Raw genomic sequence first — 19931 nt, forward strand, 5'->3', positions numbered from 1 at the left:
GTTGCGGGCCTCTCCTGAGCAGAAGGGCACCTTACGCCAGGGCTTAATGACCTGCTTGAGTGTGGGCCATGGTTTGGTGGTGGGCTCTGCCTTTAACTCCATTTCCTCCTAAGGACGATTTTTGCATAACGACCTGATCTTTGGAACCTATCCATGTCCGTAAGTGGGTAATGGGTGTAGTTGAAGGCATTGACAAGATTGAGGTTTTAGAGAATTAAGGGAAGGGAAAGAGAACTGAGAATTTCGTATCTTCAATGAAGAAGAAATAGGTAAATAACCAAGGAAAGAAAATCAAGGGTGTAGGGTAATCGAAAGAAGGCAAAGAGAGAAAGTAATCATAATGATAAATGCTAGAGAAGTCACAGAATGCAGTCAGAAAGAAGGTATTAGGTTTGACCTTTAATACCATTAAAGACCTTTGAGAGAAAAGGCAGCAAAAGGCTGCTATATTTATTTAAGTTGGCTTTTTCTCTAGAATATAAAGCCTTTAATTTTCTAATGCCTCCAGATTTCTTCAGAACAGTTTCTCAGCTGTGGATCATAATTATATTTAAAACCAAACTTGAATGTTTGTTTTAATATCTAGCTAGAGCACGGATATGCATTTAATAGTATGTAACCCACCCACTGCCGTCGAGTCGATTCCGACTCATAGCGACCCTATAGGACAGGGTAGAACTGCCCACATAGAGTTTCCAAGGAGCACCTGGCGGATTCAAACTGCCGACCTCTTGGTTAGCAGCCATAGTACTTAACCACTAGACTACCGGGGTTCCCTTACTCTTATGTGTAAATTATAAAAGCTTCCTCAAATCACCAGGAGAAAATTAACTTTGGTTAGGTGCTAGCTATTTTATATACATTTTGATTGTATATGATGTAATATCAAAGTTAACCATTTTGTAATATTTCTTTAAATTCATTGTCTTTGCTTGGATGTATGTGTTTTCCGAATAGCTAATCTGCCGGAGGTGCTATTATTTTCTTTTGTTTTGCAGGAACACCTTTGTGCTGGAATATTGTGGAGAGGTACTTGATCATAAAGAGTTTAAAGCCCGGGTGAAGGAGTACGCACGAAATAAAAACATCCACTACTATTTCATGGCCCTGAAGAATGATGAGGTGAGCAGTATGGATGTATTTGCTTTGAAACAGATCTGGAAATTGTTGCATTTGAAAGCATTGTTGATAGTAATCTCTAATATATTAGGTGACAAAAATGAGGAGTAGAATTTTATATATGTATGCTTCATAAATGCATAAAACAGTGGTTCTCAAATTTTTAAGTCTCAGAACCTTTTGCAGCTCTTTAAAATTATTTAGGGCACTTGAAGAGCTTTTGTTATATTTATCAATATTTACTGTATTAAAAATTGAAACTGTGGAGTTTTATTGCATTTTAAAAAATCTTTAATGTTTATCTTAATAGAATTCAGCTAGATTTTCATATCTGCCTTTGTATTCAATCTGTTCGTGATACCATGCTTCATATAAGCTCTGGAAAATTGCACGGTTTTCTTCTATGCACCATTATCAGAGAATAGGCGTGAAAAGGCAAATAACGTCTTAGTATCATAATGAAAATAGTTTTAATTATACAGCCATCCTGAAAGGATCTAGGAGTCCTTGGTGTCTTGAAGGACCTCTGGTAGGGAGGGAGAGTTGTGGGTCTGAGATGCAAGGGTATATATTCCTCACTTAGCATGCCCTATTGTACTTTTTTTTTTTTTTTTAATTTAAACACATTACCGCAGTTTTTAAAAAATGACTTTACTGAAAGTTCCTCTGGTAGTTCATAGAAGTTGGTGGGTCAAAAAGAAGAGGAGCTGTTTAAAAATAGAATGACTATGTGAAAAGGTGAGGATGGGATATTGTTTATTAGGGGTAGAGTGATGGAGAATCCAGTAGGAATTGACAGTGAGTGCCTAGTACCGTGTAATTGTGTAAATGTGTGTTGAATAAAAATTTTTTTGTTAGAGATGTAAAAATGAGGTTTTAGCCAAGGTTAAGCTCATGTAGATTTGCATGTTTAACTGCACTAAAAGAGAAATTGGAGGTTAAGTTATAATAATGCTGAAGGAATGTAACCATTCCTTAAACTCAGTCTTTTCTGGGAGCAGATAACACATTACACATTTATGAGATGTAATAGTTCTTCTGAGGATTTTCCAGATATCTTTTGTCAGTCAGTAAGTTTTAATATTGGAAAATGTTGGGACATACAGTATTTCCTTGAGATTGTTGTTGAACATTTTTAAGTTATGTGATTAGAGCAAATTGATAGGAAACAGTTGGTAATCAGATGGTTGGCCATGTGTAATGCTCAGCTGATGTTTTCATAAAAAGACACATTTCTAGTGAGAGAACTTTTGGAAGAATTCAACTTTCTGCATTGCTTTTCTTGTTAAATGGATGAAAAAGGAATTTGCAAGGTTATCTTTAAAAATCGTCAAAAATTTAATGATAACAAAAATATAGTTGATATTTTAAAAGAGTGTAAGGAGAAGAAATTATGCTTGTAAAGAATGTGATACTCCTTTGTAATATCACAGTGGATCAAGTTGGGATGAAATTGGCAGCCTCTTCATAGTCTTTCCATTATATATTAAGAAAAATGTACTCTTGGTCCGTAACCCATTGCCGTTGAGTCTTGGTACCAAGAGTACCAAGTACTTTTGGTAGCAGAATGTAATTTGAACTGCAGAACAGCAGTCTATGACAGGGGCTCTCAGAGTGTGGTCCCTGGACCAGCAACAGCAGCTTCACCTGGGAACTTGTTAGAAATGCAAATTTTTTTACCCCAGATCTGGAAGTGGTTCCAGGAGGAGTTTTAACTGTTCTCCTGGGGATTCAGGTACATGCTCAAGTTGGAGAGCTTCTGCACTGTGGTATAATACAGACTTTAAAAAGAAGTCTGACACACATGAAGTGAGATAGCAATGTAATAGAATGTAAGAAATAACTAAAAGGTAAATGAGAGAGACGTTGATATAGAGATAATTTTGCCTGTAGATTAAATGTTTATAGTTAACAAATATTCCAGAGAAACCAGTGACATTTTTCACTTTGATGTGTAAAGTAGTATGAGAGAATTCTCTAAAGCAGAGGGTTGGGAGAAATGTCTTAAATTTACCTGAATGTTTTTCTTTTGCAAAATGGAGGGAAAAAAATGTGTGTGTGTGCTTTTTTTTTTTTTTAAGGTCTCATTTTTTAACTCTTGAACTATCCCTTTCCCCCCAGATAATAGATGCCACTCAGAAAGGAAATTGCTCTCGTTTTATGAATCATAGCTGTGAACCAAACTGTGAAACCCAAAAAGTAAGTTAAGGTAGATTGACAGTTTGGGGTATTTGTTCATTAATTTTATATCTTATATCAAAACTGCCCATGAACTTTAGTTTTTAGTATTTTTTTCTATATTTAAAAAAATGTTACTTTGAAATTTAGATTTATAAAAAAAGTTGTAACTAGTACAGAGTTCCCATATACCCTTCACCTAGCTTCCCCAAATGTTAATATCTTACATAACCCTAATACAATTATCAAATCCAGGAAATAATATTAACTGATCTAAAGACCTTATTCAAATTTTGCCAGGTGTCCCCCTCATATCATTTTTCTGGTGCAGGATCCAATCCAGGAACCCATTTAGTTGTCACATCTCCTTGCCCATAAATTTTTGATATTACTTCAAGGGTTCCAAAATGCAAAACTAAAATTTTAATTTAAATGAAGTCCAGTGTATGCTGTCGTACTTGGATTCTTTAACAGCTTCTTTCCAGGTACCAAATCTAACAGTTTTAATAATACTCAGAAGGGATTGAGCAGTCACAGATGAGAGGGTTTGTGGGTGGTGTGCATGTGGGTACACCACTCCTCAAGGCCAAGCTTTGAGTCTTGCTTATCTTTGTGGCCCTGCTACATAGTTGATACTTGATAAATGCATTTATTGAATTTTTTTCTCCTAAATTTTATTTGTTTCGTTGTTGTTGAGAATATACAAAGCAAAACAATTGGTATTCAACAGTTACTACACGTACAGTTCAGTGACATTGATTACATCCTCGAGTTGTGCAACCATTCTCACCCGAGATTCTGCTTATCTTGATTCAGAGAATCTGAAGACTTGGACGGGTCACCAACCTCTCTCTCTGTTTTTCTCTTTGTGTTTTTCACACACACAAGCCACACGTGCACACTATAATACTGTAGTGCCATGGGCTCTATGATCTGAGCAAGTTTTTGTGGTGTCTGAACATGTTAGCTGCCGTCCAGTCGGCCTTGACTCATGGTGACCCCTTGTACAACAGAACAAATGCTGCCGGGTCCTGCACCATATTCGTGATTGGCTGGGGATTAGACTATTGTGATCCATAAAGTTTTTGTTGGTCAGTTTATCAGTAGAAGATTGCGAGGCTTTTCTTCCTGGTTGGTCTTAGAAGCTCTGCTGAAAGCTGTTGAACATTATGGCAACGTACAAACCTCCACTGGAGGAGAGGTGGTGGCTGTGCATTCATTTATTGAATTTGATATAACATTTTGAGATGATAATTTTATTACTCCCGAATTTGTGTTTTGAGTTTGATTTTTTAAAATATGTATATATTAGAACAATGGTTCTTACTTTTTTTTAAGTTAAGAAAGTTGTAGACCTACTCTCCAGAAAATATACTTTACTGATTCCTTCTCATGTTGAAATAGTGTTTTGGGCTTTGTATATTTTTTGCCCTTTGATCTGTATACTAGTAAATTTTATGTGTGGTTCTACATCCTTTTCTTCTAAGAGCCAAGCAGTATAATGAATAGGAGAACCCAGTCTGAGAATCATTTAAACTACCTTCTGGTTCTAGTTCTCTTGGCAACTGGTCGCCAGGTCTAGCTTTGAGACTTCAGCTGTACCGTGTCCCTTCATCTCTCATAAGTCTGGAGTTTTTTGTCAGCAACAGGTGCAAGTGGCTTGAACTGGTGCTCTCCAGTCTTTGACTTGCTTACATGTTCTGTAACTACAGGGCATAACCTGTAGTGTATCTGCCCCCCATTTAATTCTGGAGTTTTATGACTCTCTCTGATGTTGCCCCTTCTTTTACAGCACTCAACCATATGACTGTTGCTTCATGAATTTAAACTTTTAACATCAGTCTTTCCCTGGTTCCATGCCCCATTTTTTCTTTGCTCTGTAATGGAATGGGTGACTAGAACATGATTAAATACCTGAGTTAGCATAATATAAGTTAGTATAAATTTGCCTGTGATATACCCAGTGACACGAAGCATTTGCCAGTTGCCAAGTGAATCTTCACTGTATGGAAATGTGTACTAAGAGAAAATAGCAGTAATTTTTGTTACAGACACATTACTTTATAGATATATTCAGTCTGGTAGTCCATTAAGTAAGAGTAACACCTGAATATGTTACTTTACTTAAATAAAACATTTCCCATTTGCTATTTGAAAACCTTCTACTGCCTAAAGAGACATGCGTAATTAAGGCAGATGATGATGATCTTTAAAAAAAAAAAAAGGGTTCATCACTTACTGATTTCTTTTCTTTTAAAAACAATATCTCAGTGGACTGTGAATGGACAACTGAGAGTTGGGTTTTTTACCACCAAACTGGTTCCTTCAGGATCAGAGTTAACATTTGACTATCAGTTCCAAAGATACGGGTAAGTGCTGTTTCCGCTTGTTTTACTGCTTCTGATGGGGAAATAAGCTGGGCTCAGATCTAAAGATAAAAAACTTCGTTGTAAATTACTTAGAAGTTATATTTATTATCAACTCTTACCTATAGTGTACTGTTGTGCCTTTGTGTGTTTTTCCTACTGAATGACACTCCTGGCCACTAAGGGATATTGTACAAGAACTACCTAATCTCCCTCTCAATTTATGCTTTCTTATTTATATAATTAATGTTACTAATTAATTTTCAAAAACTTTTATTATAGATATGTCAAGTATATGTATGTATATAAATAGTATGATAAATCCCTCGGTATCCATCAAACTGTATTCATTCAAACAGAGTAGAACTGCCCCATAGGGTTTCCAAGGCTATAATCTTTACGGAAGCAGATTGCCACACCTTTCTTCTGTGGAGCAGCCAGTGGGTTCAAATTGCCAACCTTTTGGTTAGCAGCTGAGCACTTAACCACTGTGCCACCAGGACTCCTTCTATTAGTTATAATTGGAGGAAACCAATTTATGATTTAAAAAACTATTTAAAAATAAAAAAGGAAGGAACCATGTCTTTCCCATGTGAATGCTACTTCAGGGTAACCAAATAATTGATGAGAGGAAATTCTTTATAAAGGTAATCCAGCTGTAAATGAAGTAGTAATGTTATCATTATTTTGCAACCTCTGATGAACTAATAGATCTAGCAATGATCATCAGTGGCTGCTTGACGGAAGAACACAGCACTACCTGTGAAATAGTCTTGCCAAGAGAAATTGAATTAGATCAATTCTCTAGATCTACCTACTAATTTTTGGGACATATGACAAACAAACAAACAAAAAAACCCAAACTTGTTGCCATTGAGTTGATTCTGACTCATAGTGACCCTATAGGACAGAGTAGAACTGCCCCATAAGGTTTCCAAGGAGTGGCTGGTAGATTTGAACTGCTGACCATTTGGTTAGCAGCCCAGCTCTTAAACCACTGCACCACCGGGGCTAGGAAATGGAAACAAATTAAATGACACTAAAAGGATGCAATCAACAAAATACAAACTTTGGGAAACTCAATAAGACAAATGAATTGGCTTTTTAAATAAATTGTGAAAAAAGCAGAGACGGGGAGGTGAACTAAAGATCATTAAGAGATATATTGTGATGTTTGAGACTTGTTCAGAATAAATTAATTGGTTAATTTACTGGCTAAGTATTTGATATAATTGTGAAAATTTTAATATTTAGTGGATTATTATTTAGGAATTATTAATTTCTTAACATGATAATGGTATTATAGTTATGTTTAAAAATTGAGTCCTAGAGATACATCTTGAAATATTTATAGGTGAAATGATATATCTGGGATTTGCTTTAAAATATTCTGGGCTGGAGGTAGGCAGTAGACAGTGTACAAGATGAAAAAAAGATTGATCATGAATTGATAGGTATCAAAACTGAATGATGGATTCATTATGCTCTTCTTCCTACTCTTGAATGTTTGAAATTTTCCATATTAAAGCATTTGAAAAAAGTGAAATAAAAATATTATGAATTCATAGGCAAATGCTAGTTCTCTTTCTGTGTCTTCCTTCTTAGCATAGGTAGCCAGTCAGGTCTGTAGTGAGCGAGTTCTGCCCCCATCTCTTACAACACAGCATAGTGTCACTTCTACCCTTTCTCTACCCCATTTAATTAACATTGATAATGGTGTTTTATGTAGTTTTTTTTCTGCCAGGTAGTTTTTTATCGTCTCCGGGTCCCAAGGGCCAGTGCCTTGCACAAGATAATTTCTAATTGAGAAACTAATGTAAAAGGGTGAAAATTCAAAATAAGATACAAAACTCTGAAGTTTTATTATTATATATACATGCATTGGTAGCTTCTGGTGTTCATACTAAAATGCATCACAGATGCAGAGTTTCCTGGATATTCTAATCCTCTTAGTGCTACCATATAACAAGGATTTAATTATTCTCCTTTATACAAAGTCTGTTATCAGTCACTGATACCCTGGCAATGAAGCTGTTTCAGATACCCCTGCATATGTTTCTTGCTTCGTACCTGAGAACTTAGTGAGCTCTGAGATTCTTCCAACTCTGAATATGATTATCTGATTATGATCTAGTACAGACGCCAAATGATTAACTCCCATTCTATCTGTTTCTCTTGGCATGTATTCAGGGGGTGAGTGCTGACCAGATTCTGTGTTGAGTGTATAGGACTCTCTTGTGTCTGTACTGATGTCTTTGAAGGGAGGGAAACTGGAAATCAAGTGGTTTGTGATTCCCTGCTTTATTTATTGAACAATTTATTTTTGTGCCTCTGATTACTGCTATAATATACTGAATCTGTCAGTTTACTTTTAGAATAGTCCTTCATGTTTTCCTCAGGTAGCTCTGATCACAGAGTTAATAAATGGCAGAGGTGACTTCTCTCCAGGCCTGTAGTCTTAGGCCTGTATTCCTTCCACCACACTCCATTGCCTTCATGGTTACATTTATTTATTGTAGTAGTTATTATTACAGTATCTCATCCTTATGTGATGAGAGGCTTTAATAATCAGATGTTTCCTTCTAAGTATCCTGGACTAATAATACTTTTTATATCTGTTTGTAATAATGTGTTTTATCTGTTCTATGTGCCGGTTGAACATTCACATACTAGTAATAGATGTGTGAGTATTTAAGCAAGTTTGTTCTTAGACCAAGTGTATATGTGAATCTTATTTTTATATATTAGTGGGTACTTTCATAAAATGGTGAAATTATTCATTAAGGTCTTGGGTAGTTTTACCCAGCCAATAAAGGAAAATTGGAAAAAACAAATACGTTTTAACAGTGGTTTTTAGACACTTCCCTTAGATGGTATCAGATTTGTTGGAGTTTCTTAAAAATTTTTTTTCTTTAGCTAGGAATGACATACTGTTTAATGTAATTTTTAGATTGTTGACCTTTTTTTGTGGCTCACTCCCACATAACTGACTTCCTTCTTATGCTCCCTGAACAGAAAAGAGGCTCAGAAATGTTTCTGCGGGTCAGCTAATTGCCGGGGTTACCTGGGAGGAGAGAACAGAGTCAGCATTCGAGCAGCAGGAGGGAAGATGAAGAAGGAGCGATCCCGTAAGAAGGATTCAGTAAGTGTTCCTTCAACTTTTACAATATGTATTTTAAGAAGGAAGGTAGCTTTTCCGATGGAAGTTTTAAAAAATCAAACTATTACCAAAGAAACTCAGGATCAGATGAGATATTACTGGAAAAGAAGTATGGTTGCAATTTTATTTCAGGTTCATAGAAATTAGAATTAGGTTTTGCGAACTATTGAAGTCATCTTGAAAATACCTGGGTAAATAGTTTCTCAGAGCTTGAAAAACTCCTGAGTACAAACAGGGTATCCACTCTGTCTTTCTTTTAGCTCAATTCAGTTTGATCTGTATTCCTAATCTTTCAGTATTGGTTTGGCTTTTGTTTGGAACTTTAAACTTGGAATATGTTCTTAAAAATCCCTGAAAACTCTCTTTGAAGTATAAGGTGAGTCTTGAGAGGCAACAGGCAACCTAAGAGTGAGAAAGGAATAGTCTCAGATGCTTTTTTTGATTAATACATTAGAATAGTAATTGATAGCCTTTTTTCTACTCTAGCTCATCTGAGTTACTATGGAGTGGGTTAAGGGGGGAACCTGTTACTAAAGGGAATCTCAACTAGGACATATATTTTCTGTAGTTTAAAAGAATTCGGCCTCCCTTTTCTGAGGATCACTTCACCAGAACAGTGTTTTTCAAAGTGTGATCCTTGGATCACCTGCCTCAGAGCCACCTGACAGGGTGTGTAGTAAAAATGCATATTTCTGGGCCCTTCTCCAGACCTATGCATCTTAGTGGAAGTGTTAGGGGAGGGGCTAGGGGTGTTAGCAACTCCCCTTATGGTTCTTTTGCAGTTAGCTCATTCCTAGACTTTTCAGGAACCAGTACTGTTAAGAATTACAAATGATAACAATCTTACCGTTTAGTTGGGGAGGTTGAAGACATAATTGGGGGAAAGGGTAAAAGTATAATGCTTACAAGTAATCCTGAATTAATTTGAGGTTATTTATGGCGAATCTGAATTCTCTAAGAAGGCACAGACAGCAAAAAATATTGGAAAGGGCCATTAAAAAAATGCAAAAACAAAGGACAGTTTATAGCAAATACCCATGTTCCCACTACCCAAGATGAACAGATGTTACTTGCCATTGAGTTGGTTTCAACTCAGGGCGACCCCACCTGTGTCAGAGAAGAGTTATGCTCCATGGGGTTTTCAAGGCTGTGACCTTTCAGAAGCAGATTGCCAGGCCTATCTTCCTGGGGTGCGTGGGTTCATAATGCCTCTGGGTGGGTTCAAATCGCCAATCTTTCAGGTAGTAGTTGAGCACTTAAGCATTTGCGCCACAAAATGGTCTTTAGATATCTAGAGATTACTTCAGCTCTCTTTTTAGATGATGCTAATAATAATGCTAGCAGGCAACACATATAGTGTAACTGTGTGCCAAGCACTGTTCTAAGCACTTGACACTTTAACTCATTTAATTTTCACAATAATCTTATTCCCCCCGCCTTTACAGATGAGAGCACTAAGGTACAGATGGAAATAAACTTGAGTCTGGCTCTTACTTCGTGTAATTGATAGTTTGCCAAAACAGCCACAAAATAGTCATTAAACACATGGACCTAAGCTAAAATCGCATAAAAGCTTCCCAATGACTATTTCCTGTTCCGAAACTTACAGAGTAATCCCATTTTTAAAACTACTTTATTGATGGGGAGTGTCCTGATCATATGATGGATTATTGGACAGTGTTATACCTACAGTATACTTGTATCAGGTGGCTTCCTGCCTTCCTGACAAGAATGTTGATTGATTTAAGGACAGCCCTAGTAGACCAAGGCCCAGGCTTTCCCATTTTTGTTTGTTTGCTTGATCTTTATTCTGGTAATAGTGTGCATTTCAGGATAGGCCTTTGTAATTGGGACTGAATTAGATGTATGACATGTATCCAGTCACTTGGTGGACTGAAGTTATAGGTTGTTCCAGGTATGAACTTTAAGTTATTCTGGAACAAGAATGTTTTGGATAAAACTTTGCCCAGATGAAGGAATGACCCAGAATGAATTTGTGCCCCTAGAAAAATGTGAGGAGTCATTGCTTTTGACTCTAATGAAGAGGGTCTAACTCAGTTATATTTACTTGGGATTATCTCCTGCCAAAATGCCCTCTGCATGCCTAGATTCTGAGTTCTGGTCAGTTACAAATGAGCACAATTTTAGAAGTAGCACCTCTTACTGAATTCTCAAGAGTGAGCCTTGGGAATCCTTTTGCCACATAAAGGACAAGACAGAAGCTTAGACTATAATTTTAAAATATAGTTTTGTATGTTTTAACTAGCAACAAGAATATGGTAATGAGTATGCTGTAGTCTGCATCCCCCCCGTATTAGTCCTTGACTGATAAACATTTCTAATAGCTTGTTGTTATAATTATATCTATGTATAGCTTACTCCTTAAAAAACTAAAAGCTCTTTCAGGACAGATGATTGTCTCGTTTGGATATGTCACACATGAGGTGTTTTGAGATATTTAAAGACTTGTTTGATGAAAGTATAATAAATTCCTGCCATGATTAGATGTTATTTATAATTAGTGACACTACAAACAGAAAATAGTCTGAAACTTTCCCTAGTCCCTGTTGTTTTGAGTTTGTGAAAACTCAGTAAATAATAACTAATTTACACAATAAAAAGCACGAAAGGCCTCATAAGTGAGAGGAAGTGTTACCTGCTTTCAACATGTAACAAAGAAGTATTAGTATCCAGAATATATTGAGATCTTCTGTTAATAAGGAAAAAATAGCCAGCACAAAAGAAAAATAGACAACTTCCAAAGACACTTCACTAATCCAATAAGCCAATAAATATATGGAAAGCCGTTCAACCTCATTGGTAATGGGGAGTGCAAATTTAAACTATAGTGAGACCTGTGAGAGCTGGAACTTGACAAGACTGCCTTATTTCTCCGGGTCTCGTAGGTTTTCTACCTTTCACAGGGTGCAGCCATACCACTTTTCTGTTACTCGTTTTAGGGAAAATACTTGAGTTTTCCTTCTCTGACAGGTTTCTGCCTTATGCAGGTTCCGGCTTTTGCAGGTTTTACTCTTCTATCAGATGCCATTTACACACTCATGAGATTAATTAAAATTAAGTTCGATGATGCGTAAGAACAATGACATCCCATAGAGTGTGAATTAATACAACTGCTTTTGAAAACAGTTTGGCATTATTTATTAAAGTTGGATGTACATAAACCGTATAAGCCAGCAGTTGCACTCCTGGGTGTATAAGGAGAGAGAAACTGGTTACAGTGTGCATCAAAAATGGCTCAGCATTCCTTAAAGTTTCAGAAAAAGCAAAAACAACTCAATATCCATTGGCATTAGAATGGATAAGTTATAATGTAATCATATAATGAAGGAATTGCAGCTGCGTACAAGAACATGGATGATGCATGAAAGGTTGAATAAAAGAAGCATTATGCAAAAGATTTTGTCCAGTATGATTTCATTTCCATAAAAATTAGACAGACTTACACTATATTATTTAAGGATTTACATATGGTGGTAAGCTTAGAAACAAAAACAAGTACTTCCTAAAAAGTTACACTAGGTTATCGCTAAAGCAGAGGAAGAGAAGGAGTACGTGGGTCACTTCAGGAATACTACCGTGTCCTTTTTTTTTTTTTAACCTGAGTGGTGGTTCCATGGGTGTTGCACACTTGTTTATTAAATGTATTTATTTACTGAATTTTTTTTTATTGTGGTTTAAGTGAAAGTTTCCAAACCAAGTCAGTCTCTCATACAAAAATTTATATACACCTTGCTATGTACTCCTAGTTGCTCTCTTCCTAATGAGACGGCATACTCCTTCTCTCTACCCTGTATTCCCCATGTCCATTCACCCAGCCTCTGTCCCCCTCTGTGTTCTCATCTCCGTTGCAGACTGGAGCTGCCCACATAGTCTCATGTCTCTACTTGATCCAAGAAGCTCACTCCTCATCGGTATCATTTTCTATCCTATAGTCCAGTCCACTGCATGTCTGAAGAGTTGGCTTTGGGAATGGTTCCAGTCATGGGCTAACAGAATGTCTGGGAACTATGACCACCAGCGTCCTTGTAGCCTCAGTCAGACCATTAAGTCTGGTCTTTTTACAAGAATTTGAGGTCTGCATCCCACTGCTCCCCTGCTCCATCACGGATTCTCTGTTGTATTCCCTGTCATGGCAGTCATTGGTTGTAGCTGGGCACCATCTAGTTCTTCTGGTCTCAGGCTGATGTAGTCTCTGGTTTATGTGGCCCTTCCTGTCTCTTGGGCTCATAATTACCTTGTGTCTTTGGTGTTCTTCATTCTTCCTTGCCCCAGGTGGGCTGAGACCGATTGATGCATCTTAGATGGCCACTTGATAGCATTTAAGACCCCAGACGCCACTCTCCAAAGTGGGATGTAGAATGTTTTCTTAATAGATTTTATTATGCCAGTTGACCTAGATGTCCCCTGAAACCATGGTCCCCAGACCTGCGCCCCCTGCTCCTCTGTCCTTGAAGTGTTTGGTTTATTCAGGAAACTGCGTTTGGTTTAGTCCAATTGTGCTGACCTCTCCTGTATTGTGTGTTGTCTTTCCCTTCACCTAAAGTACTTCTTGTCTACTATCTAATTAGTGAATACCCCTCTCCTTCCCTCCCCCCTCTTGTAACCATCAAAGAATATTTTCTTCTCTGTTTAAACTATTTCTTGAGTTCTTATAATAGTGGTCTCATACAATATTTGTCCTTTTGCAACTGACTGATTTCACTCAGCATAATACCTTCCAGATTCCTCCATGTTATGAAATGTTTCACAGATTCATCACTGTTCTTTATGATGCGTAGTATTCCATTGTGTGAATATACCATAATTTATTTATCCATTCGTCTGTCGATGGGCACTTTGCTTGCTTCCATCTTTTTGCTATTGTAAACAGTGCTGCAACGAACATCGGTGTGCACATATCTGTTTATGTAAAGGCTCTTACTTCTCTAGGATGTATTCCAGGGAGAGGGATTGCTGGATCGCATGGTAGTTTTATTTCTAGCTTTTTAAGGAAGCACCAAATAGATTTCCAAAGTGGTTGTACCATTTTACATTCCCACCAGCAGTGTATAAGTGTTCCAGTCTCTCCAAAACCTCTCCAAAATTTAATATTTCGTGTGTTTTGGACTAATGCTAGCCTTGTCGGAGTGAGATGATATCTCATTGCAGTTTTGATTTGTATTTCTCTAATGGCTAATGATTGTGAGCATTTTCTCATGTATCTGTTAGCCGCTTGAATGTCTTCTTTGGTGAAGTGCCTGTTTATATCCTTTGCCCATTTTTTAATTGGGTTATTTGTATTTTTGTAGTTGAGTTTTTGCAGTATCGTGTAGATTTTAGAGATCAGACGCTGATCGGAAATGTCATAGCTAAAAACTTTTTCCTAGTCTGGAGGTAATCTTTTTACTCTTCTGGTGAAGTCTTTGGATGAGAATAGGTCTTTGATTTTTAGGAGTTTCCAGTGTTCTAGTTTCTTTTCTGGTGTTTGTATTGTTAGTAGTGTTTTGTATACTGTTTATGCCATGTATTAGGGCTCCTGGTGTTGTCCCCATTTTTTCTTCTATGATCTTTATCATTTTAGATTTGATATTTAGGTCTTTGATCCATTTTGAGTTCGTTTTTTGCATGGTGTGAGGTATGGGTCTTGTTTCATTTTTTTTTTGCAAATCGATATGGAGTTATGCCAGCACTATTTGTTAAAGAGACTGTCTTTTCCCCATTTAACTGACTTTAGGCATTTGTCAAATATCACCTGCTTATATGTGGATGGATTTATGTCTGGATTCTCAATTCTGTTCCATTGGTCTATGTATCTGTTGTACCAGTACCAGGCTATTTTGAGTACTGTGGCTGTATAATAGTTTCTAAAATCAGGCAGTGAGAGGCCTCCCACTTTGTTTTTCTTTTTCAGTAATGCTTTACTTATCGACGGCACTGGTTTTTCTTTTTTTTACTTATCCGGATCCTCTTTCCCTTCCATATGAAGTTGGTGATTTGTTTCTCCATCTCATTAAAAAATGTCGTTGGAATTTAGATCAGAATTGCATTGTTGCTATAGATCGTTTTTGGTCGAAATAGACATTTTTACAGTGTTGAGTCTTCCTATCCATGAGCAAGGTATATTTTTCCACATATGTAGGTCTCTTGATTTTTTGCAGTAGTGTCTTGTAGTTTTCTTTGTATAGGTCTTTTACATCTCTGGCAAGATTTACTCCTAAGCATGTTATCTTCTTGGGGGCTACTGTAAATGGTATTGATTTGGTGATTTCCTCTTTCACGTTCTGTTTGTTGGTATAGAGGAATCCAACTGATTTTTGCATGTTTATCTAGTATCCTGATACTCTGCTGAACTCTTTTGTTAGTTTCAGTAGTTCTCTTGAGGATTCTTTAGGGTTTTTTGGGTATGAGATCATGTCATCTGCAAATAGAGATACTTTCACTTCTTCCTTACCAATCTGGATGCCCTTTATTTCTTGATCTAGCCTAATTGCTCTGGCTAAGACCTCCAGCGCAATGATGAATAAGAGTGGTGATAAGAGGCATCCTTGTCTGGTTCCCAGTCTCAAGGGGAATGCTTTCAGACTCTCTCCACTTAGAATGATGTTGGCTGTTGGCTTTGTGTAAATGCCCTTTATTATGTTGAGGAATTTTCCTTCTATTCCTATTTTGCTGAGAGTTTTTATCATGAATGGGTGTTGGACTTTTTCAAATGCCTTTTCTGCATCAATTGATAAGATCATGTGGTTCTTGTCTTTTGTTTTATTTATATGATGGATTACATTGATTGTTTTTCTAATGTTGAACCATCCCTGCATCCCACTTGGTCATGGTGAATAATTTTTTTGATATGTTGTTGAATTCTATTGGCTAGAATTTTGTTGAGGATTTTTGCATCTAAGTCCATGAGGGATACAGTCTGTAATTTCCTTTTTTGTGGTGTCTTTACCTGGTTTTGGTATCAGGGATATGCTGGCTTCATAGAATGAGTTGGGGAGTATTCCATCCTTTTCTATGCTCTGAAACACCTTTAGTAGTAGTGGTGTTAACTCTTCTCTGAACTCTCCAATGAAGCCATCAGAGCCAGGGCTTTTTTGGGGGGGAGGGGGAGGAGCTTTTTGATTACCTTTTCAATCTCTTCTTTCGATAATGGGTCTATTTAGTTGTTCTACCTCTGTTTTTGTTAGTTTAGGTAGATACTGTATTTCTAGAAGTTCATGCGTTTTTTTTTCTAGGTTTTCAAATTTGTTAGAGTACAATTTTTCATAGTAATCTGATATGATTGTTTGAATTTCAGTTAGGTCTGTTATGATACCGCCCATCTCATTTCTTATTCGGTTATTTATTTCTTCTGTTGTTGTTTTTGTCAGTTTGGCCAATGGTTTATCAATTTTGTTAATTTTTTCAAAGAGCCCAGTTCTGGTCTTATTAATTGCTTCTGTTTAGCAGCCGAGCTCTTAACCACTGCACCACCGGCGTTCCAGTATCATTATAGTAAGGATGTTCCAAGGTTGTTCATCTGTCTTTTGTTTGTAAAATTTTGTTATTTATGCTCATTAATGTGTTTTTACTGTTCATTTCTTTAAGGTAGGAATGCTGTTTGTATCCCAGTAGTGTGTTGTATGCAGTAATATGCATTTAATACATGTTCATTGAATGAATGAAAGTAACATAATAACTGAGTTTTATCTGTCTCTGAGTTTTTAGAGTTACAGAATCATCATTTGCCTAATTGTAAATAGAAAATACTCCCGTCTCCTATCCCAATGAGTATTGCCATCTCAAAACTCTGCCAAAAGGAAGACTCTAACTGCTATACTTGGGGCGGCAAGGGGAGGAGGGGAGGAAATTTTAAAATTGTTGATCTTTCCTGTTCTGAACTCCTGTTTCATGTGAATTAATTTAATGTGCCCAGTAGTAAGGTTTGTGAGGGCATCTTTTATCTATTAGAGCTGCTACAGAGAGTTGGAAACAGTTCCCAGACCTTTGATAGGTGGATTTTCTCCCCTATTATATAAGTGTAATATTTGAAACATCCAAAGAGTATATATATATGTTATAAAGCATAATTATAAAATAAACCCTTATAAATACCCTCAGCTTAAGAGCTAGTACATTGTCAATACCTGTGAACTCTTGTCTGCTTCCCTTTCCCTGCCTAGCCCGTGGAGGTTATCAGTGTTTTGAATTTTGTATCTTACTCTCTTGCCTCTTAAAAAATTTGAGAGACACAGGTATGTCTCTCAAATTTGTTTTTTTGGTGCATAAAAATGGATTCATACACCATGTAATCTCCTGGAATTTGCTTTTTTCACACTTTACATTTGTAAGGTTGATGAATGGTATCGCACTTGACTACACTTGATTCTGTTTGGTGCGGCATAATAGTCCATTGTGTGCATGTGCCATTTTACCCAACCTGTCCACAGACATTTGAGGTATTGGTAGTTTTTTAGCTATTAGGAATGGTGCTACAATGTTGTATTCTTAGGAATCTCCGGTACTCAAGTACAGGAGTTTCTCTAGGGTTTGTTCTTAGGATTGGACTTGCTGGGCACAGAGGATACAAATATTTGATTTTTCAAGATACTGCTTTATTTTCTTTTTTATCTAATTGTTTTTTGTCTTTCACAAGGGCAGATTTTTCTGTTTTGGTTCATTGCAGTGTCTCTAGAACCTAAAATTGTACTTGATGTATAGTAAGTGCTTGATCAATAGTTGATGGGTGAATAAAATGCTTTTCATATTGATTATACCAATTTATACTTTCATCAACCGTAAATAACACTTCCTTTTGAGCCACATATTTGCCTTGACTTGATATTTTCAGACCTCTTAATTGTTTCCCCAATCTACTGAGTATAACATGGTTTTTTACTGTGGTCTTAATTTGTGTTTTCCTGTTTACTGGTGAGGTTGAACATCTTTTCAGAGTGTTTGATTCTTAAATTAGTATTATTTATAACCAGATGATTTTCTTTGCTATGGTAGGTGGATGGAGAACTGGAAGCTCTGATGGAAAATGGTGAAGGTCTCTCGGATAAAAACCAGGTGCTCAGCTTATCCCGCCTGATGGTTAGAATTGAAACTTTGGAGCAGAAACTTACCTGTCTTAAGCTCATACAGGTGAACATTTTAATATTAGTTTATTTTTTTATTTCTTAGTTTGGAGTGGGACACTTAAACTAGAGCCAGAATGATTAATGGAGAATTAATTCTGATGAAAAGAGTTAATCTCATTTTAAAAATGAGTGTGTGAGTTCTGTATGACTTTGAAAGCTGTATACTTAAAAATGGCTGAAGAATTTGATATCATTTAATGTATTTGTAGACCTGGTTTGTTCTTTCTGTCTCATGAAAAAACGTGGGGTTTTTTTTGGCACAGTTCATGGCACTTGGTGTAGTATTTTTCATCCTTTGGATTATTAGCATGCTATCTTACCACATGATCTCAAAGCAAGGAATTTTAACAGTAATCTCATTTACTTCAGCTTATTAAGTATGCCACAAGAAGTTGGATAATTAAAATAGATGATTTAAAAAAAAAAATCTAAGAAAAAAAATCCTTTTGAATAAGCTTCTGAAAGTGAGAGAGGGAAAAAAATGATTTAAAGACAAATATCTATGACTTTAGCTTTTTCAGCAAAAATGATAGATGTAGTTTGTTTCTTAGTCCCTCAGAATTGAATTTCAGTGTAAATGATTTATTAGTATTTACATGATTTTCTGCTTTAGCAATGTCCAGGTCGTCTGCATACGTTTTGGTTATCAACAGAGATCTATTATTTTGTATAGTTGAGTTAATCAAAACAGAATTTCTAGGTTTTTTTTTGTGAGTATAAATGAACTCTTTAGTGCTATCTGCAAGCCGTATGTAACAATCTCTCTGGTACTGCCCCTTCCCAACACCTTACATCTTGCCTCCCTTCCCTCACGGAAGAACACACACTCACAGTCCTGCCTGAAATCCTTTCTGGAACGTCATGGACTGTCTTTGCTGTGGATCTGGATGGCAGAGCTAGGTGATGGCCGGGAAAGTAACCAGAAGCTTCAGGAAGAGGTTAGTCCACATTCAGCTTGCTTGTTTCTTAAAATCCTAAGACCTCTATATTGATTGCTTAGGTTGAGGGTATATGATAATATCAGTGATTATGGATTTAACAGTATATTTTCCACTGGTATTAAATAATTTTATCATTCCTATAACTGTAGCACCTTGCTACTTAGGAGTTTGCCTCATGGTTTTTCCTAAAGTATTTTTTAAAGGTTGATACTACAAAGCTGGGAACTGCAAGATTGAGATATAATAATATAGTTAGGTAAAGTGTTCAGTTTGTTGCTAAAATTACAGTTTAAAAAAAAGATGGGAAATGATGTAAAACTTCAATTCTGGGATTCTAAAAAATTGATTAAGAAATGAATTCTGGATGACAAGAGTAAGAACATTTTGCTGATGAAATAAGTGTTTCAAAAGGTCTAAGGAAAGGTTCTTTGGCAGTATTGTTAGTGGAGTTGGGATATTTATGCCTTCCCCTGAAATTAACAATCTTTTCTAACTTGGTTTATATGTAGCTCTTCATCATATTTTCTAATATAATCCCTAAGTCATTTAATAAAGCACTTTTGACAATAAAAACTTGAGAGTGAACCAGTAAGTAGTTGTGAATGAACCAAAAAGTAATCTCCCAGGAGATTTCACAGTAAGAAGTTGAGGATGTCTTGGGGTTCCTGTAGGACTACATGGAGAAGTACTTTGGAAGAAATTCTTGGATTTTTTTTGGGGGGGTGGGGGTGTCTGAGTGAAGAGAGAGTCTTATCTTTGCTAGACAGCTGTTTATCAAAGACTAAAGAAGTAATACCTGCATTTTTTTATGCGTGTTAGAGACATTATTTAAATATATGATGTTGCATAGTACCCAAGCCTGTATCACAGTCAGTTGGGAAACTTTTTAGAAAAAGATACCCAAAGTGAGGTCCATAGTTGTGTGTGCGTGTGTGTGTGTGTGTTTTAAAACCTCCCCAGATTTGGGAACTATTGGTATGGAATTTTTATAAAGTCCTGCTTAACTTTATCCAAGTTGTAAGTAGACACCTCGTCCACATTCTGCTCT

The 19931-nt window shown here is 36.5% G+C and overlaps 1 protein-coding gene across 7 annotated transcripts in view; it reads left to right on the plus strand.

The window, feature by feature from the left end:
• The window catches only part of SETD2 (SET domain containing 2, histone lysine methyltransferase), a 134440-nt gene that overhangs the window by 45144 nt on the left and 69365 nt on the right, over positions 1-19931 (plus strand). For 6 of the 7 annotated variants that reach the window (XR_010319005.1, XM_064274639.1, XM_064274634.1 and 3 more), the window contains exons 6-11: positions 999-1122; positions 3241-3318; positions 5569-5666; positions 8679-8805; positions 17812-17946; positions 18761-18880. Coding sequence is in view for 6 of the 7 variants with exons in the window: in XM_064274639.1 (XP_064130709.1) it covers positions 999-1122; positions 3241-3318; positions 5569-5666; positions 8679-8805; positions 17812-17946; positions 18761-18880 (682 nt within the window). In the remaining variant the exon portion in view is untranslated. The remainder of the gene's footprint in view (positions 1-998; positions 1123-3240; positions 3319-5568; positions 5667-8678; positions 8806-17811; positions 17947-18760; positions 18881-19931) is intronic. The other variant, XM_064274637.1, reaches the window with a different exon arrangement.

This window comes from Loxodonta africana, chromosome 22 (assembly GCF_030014295.1).
Source record: "Loxodonta africana isolate mLoxAfr1 chromosome 22, mLoxAfr1.hap2, whole genome shotgun sequence".
In the NCBI taxonomy this organism is placed as follows: domain Eukaryota; kingdom Metazoa; phylum Chordata; class Mammalia; order Proboscidea; family Elephantidae; genus Loxodonta; species Loxodonta africana.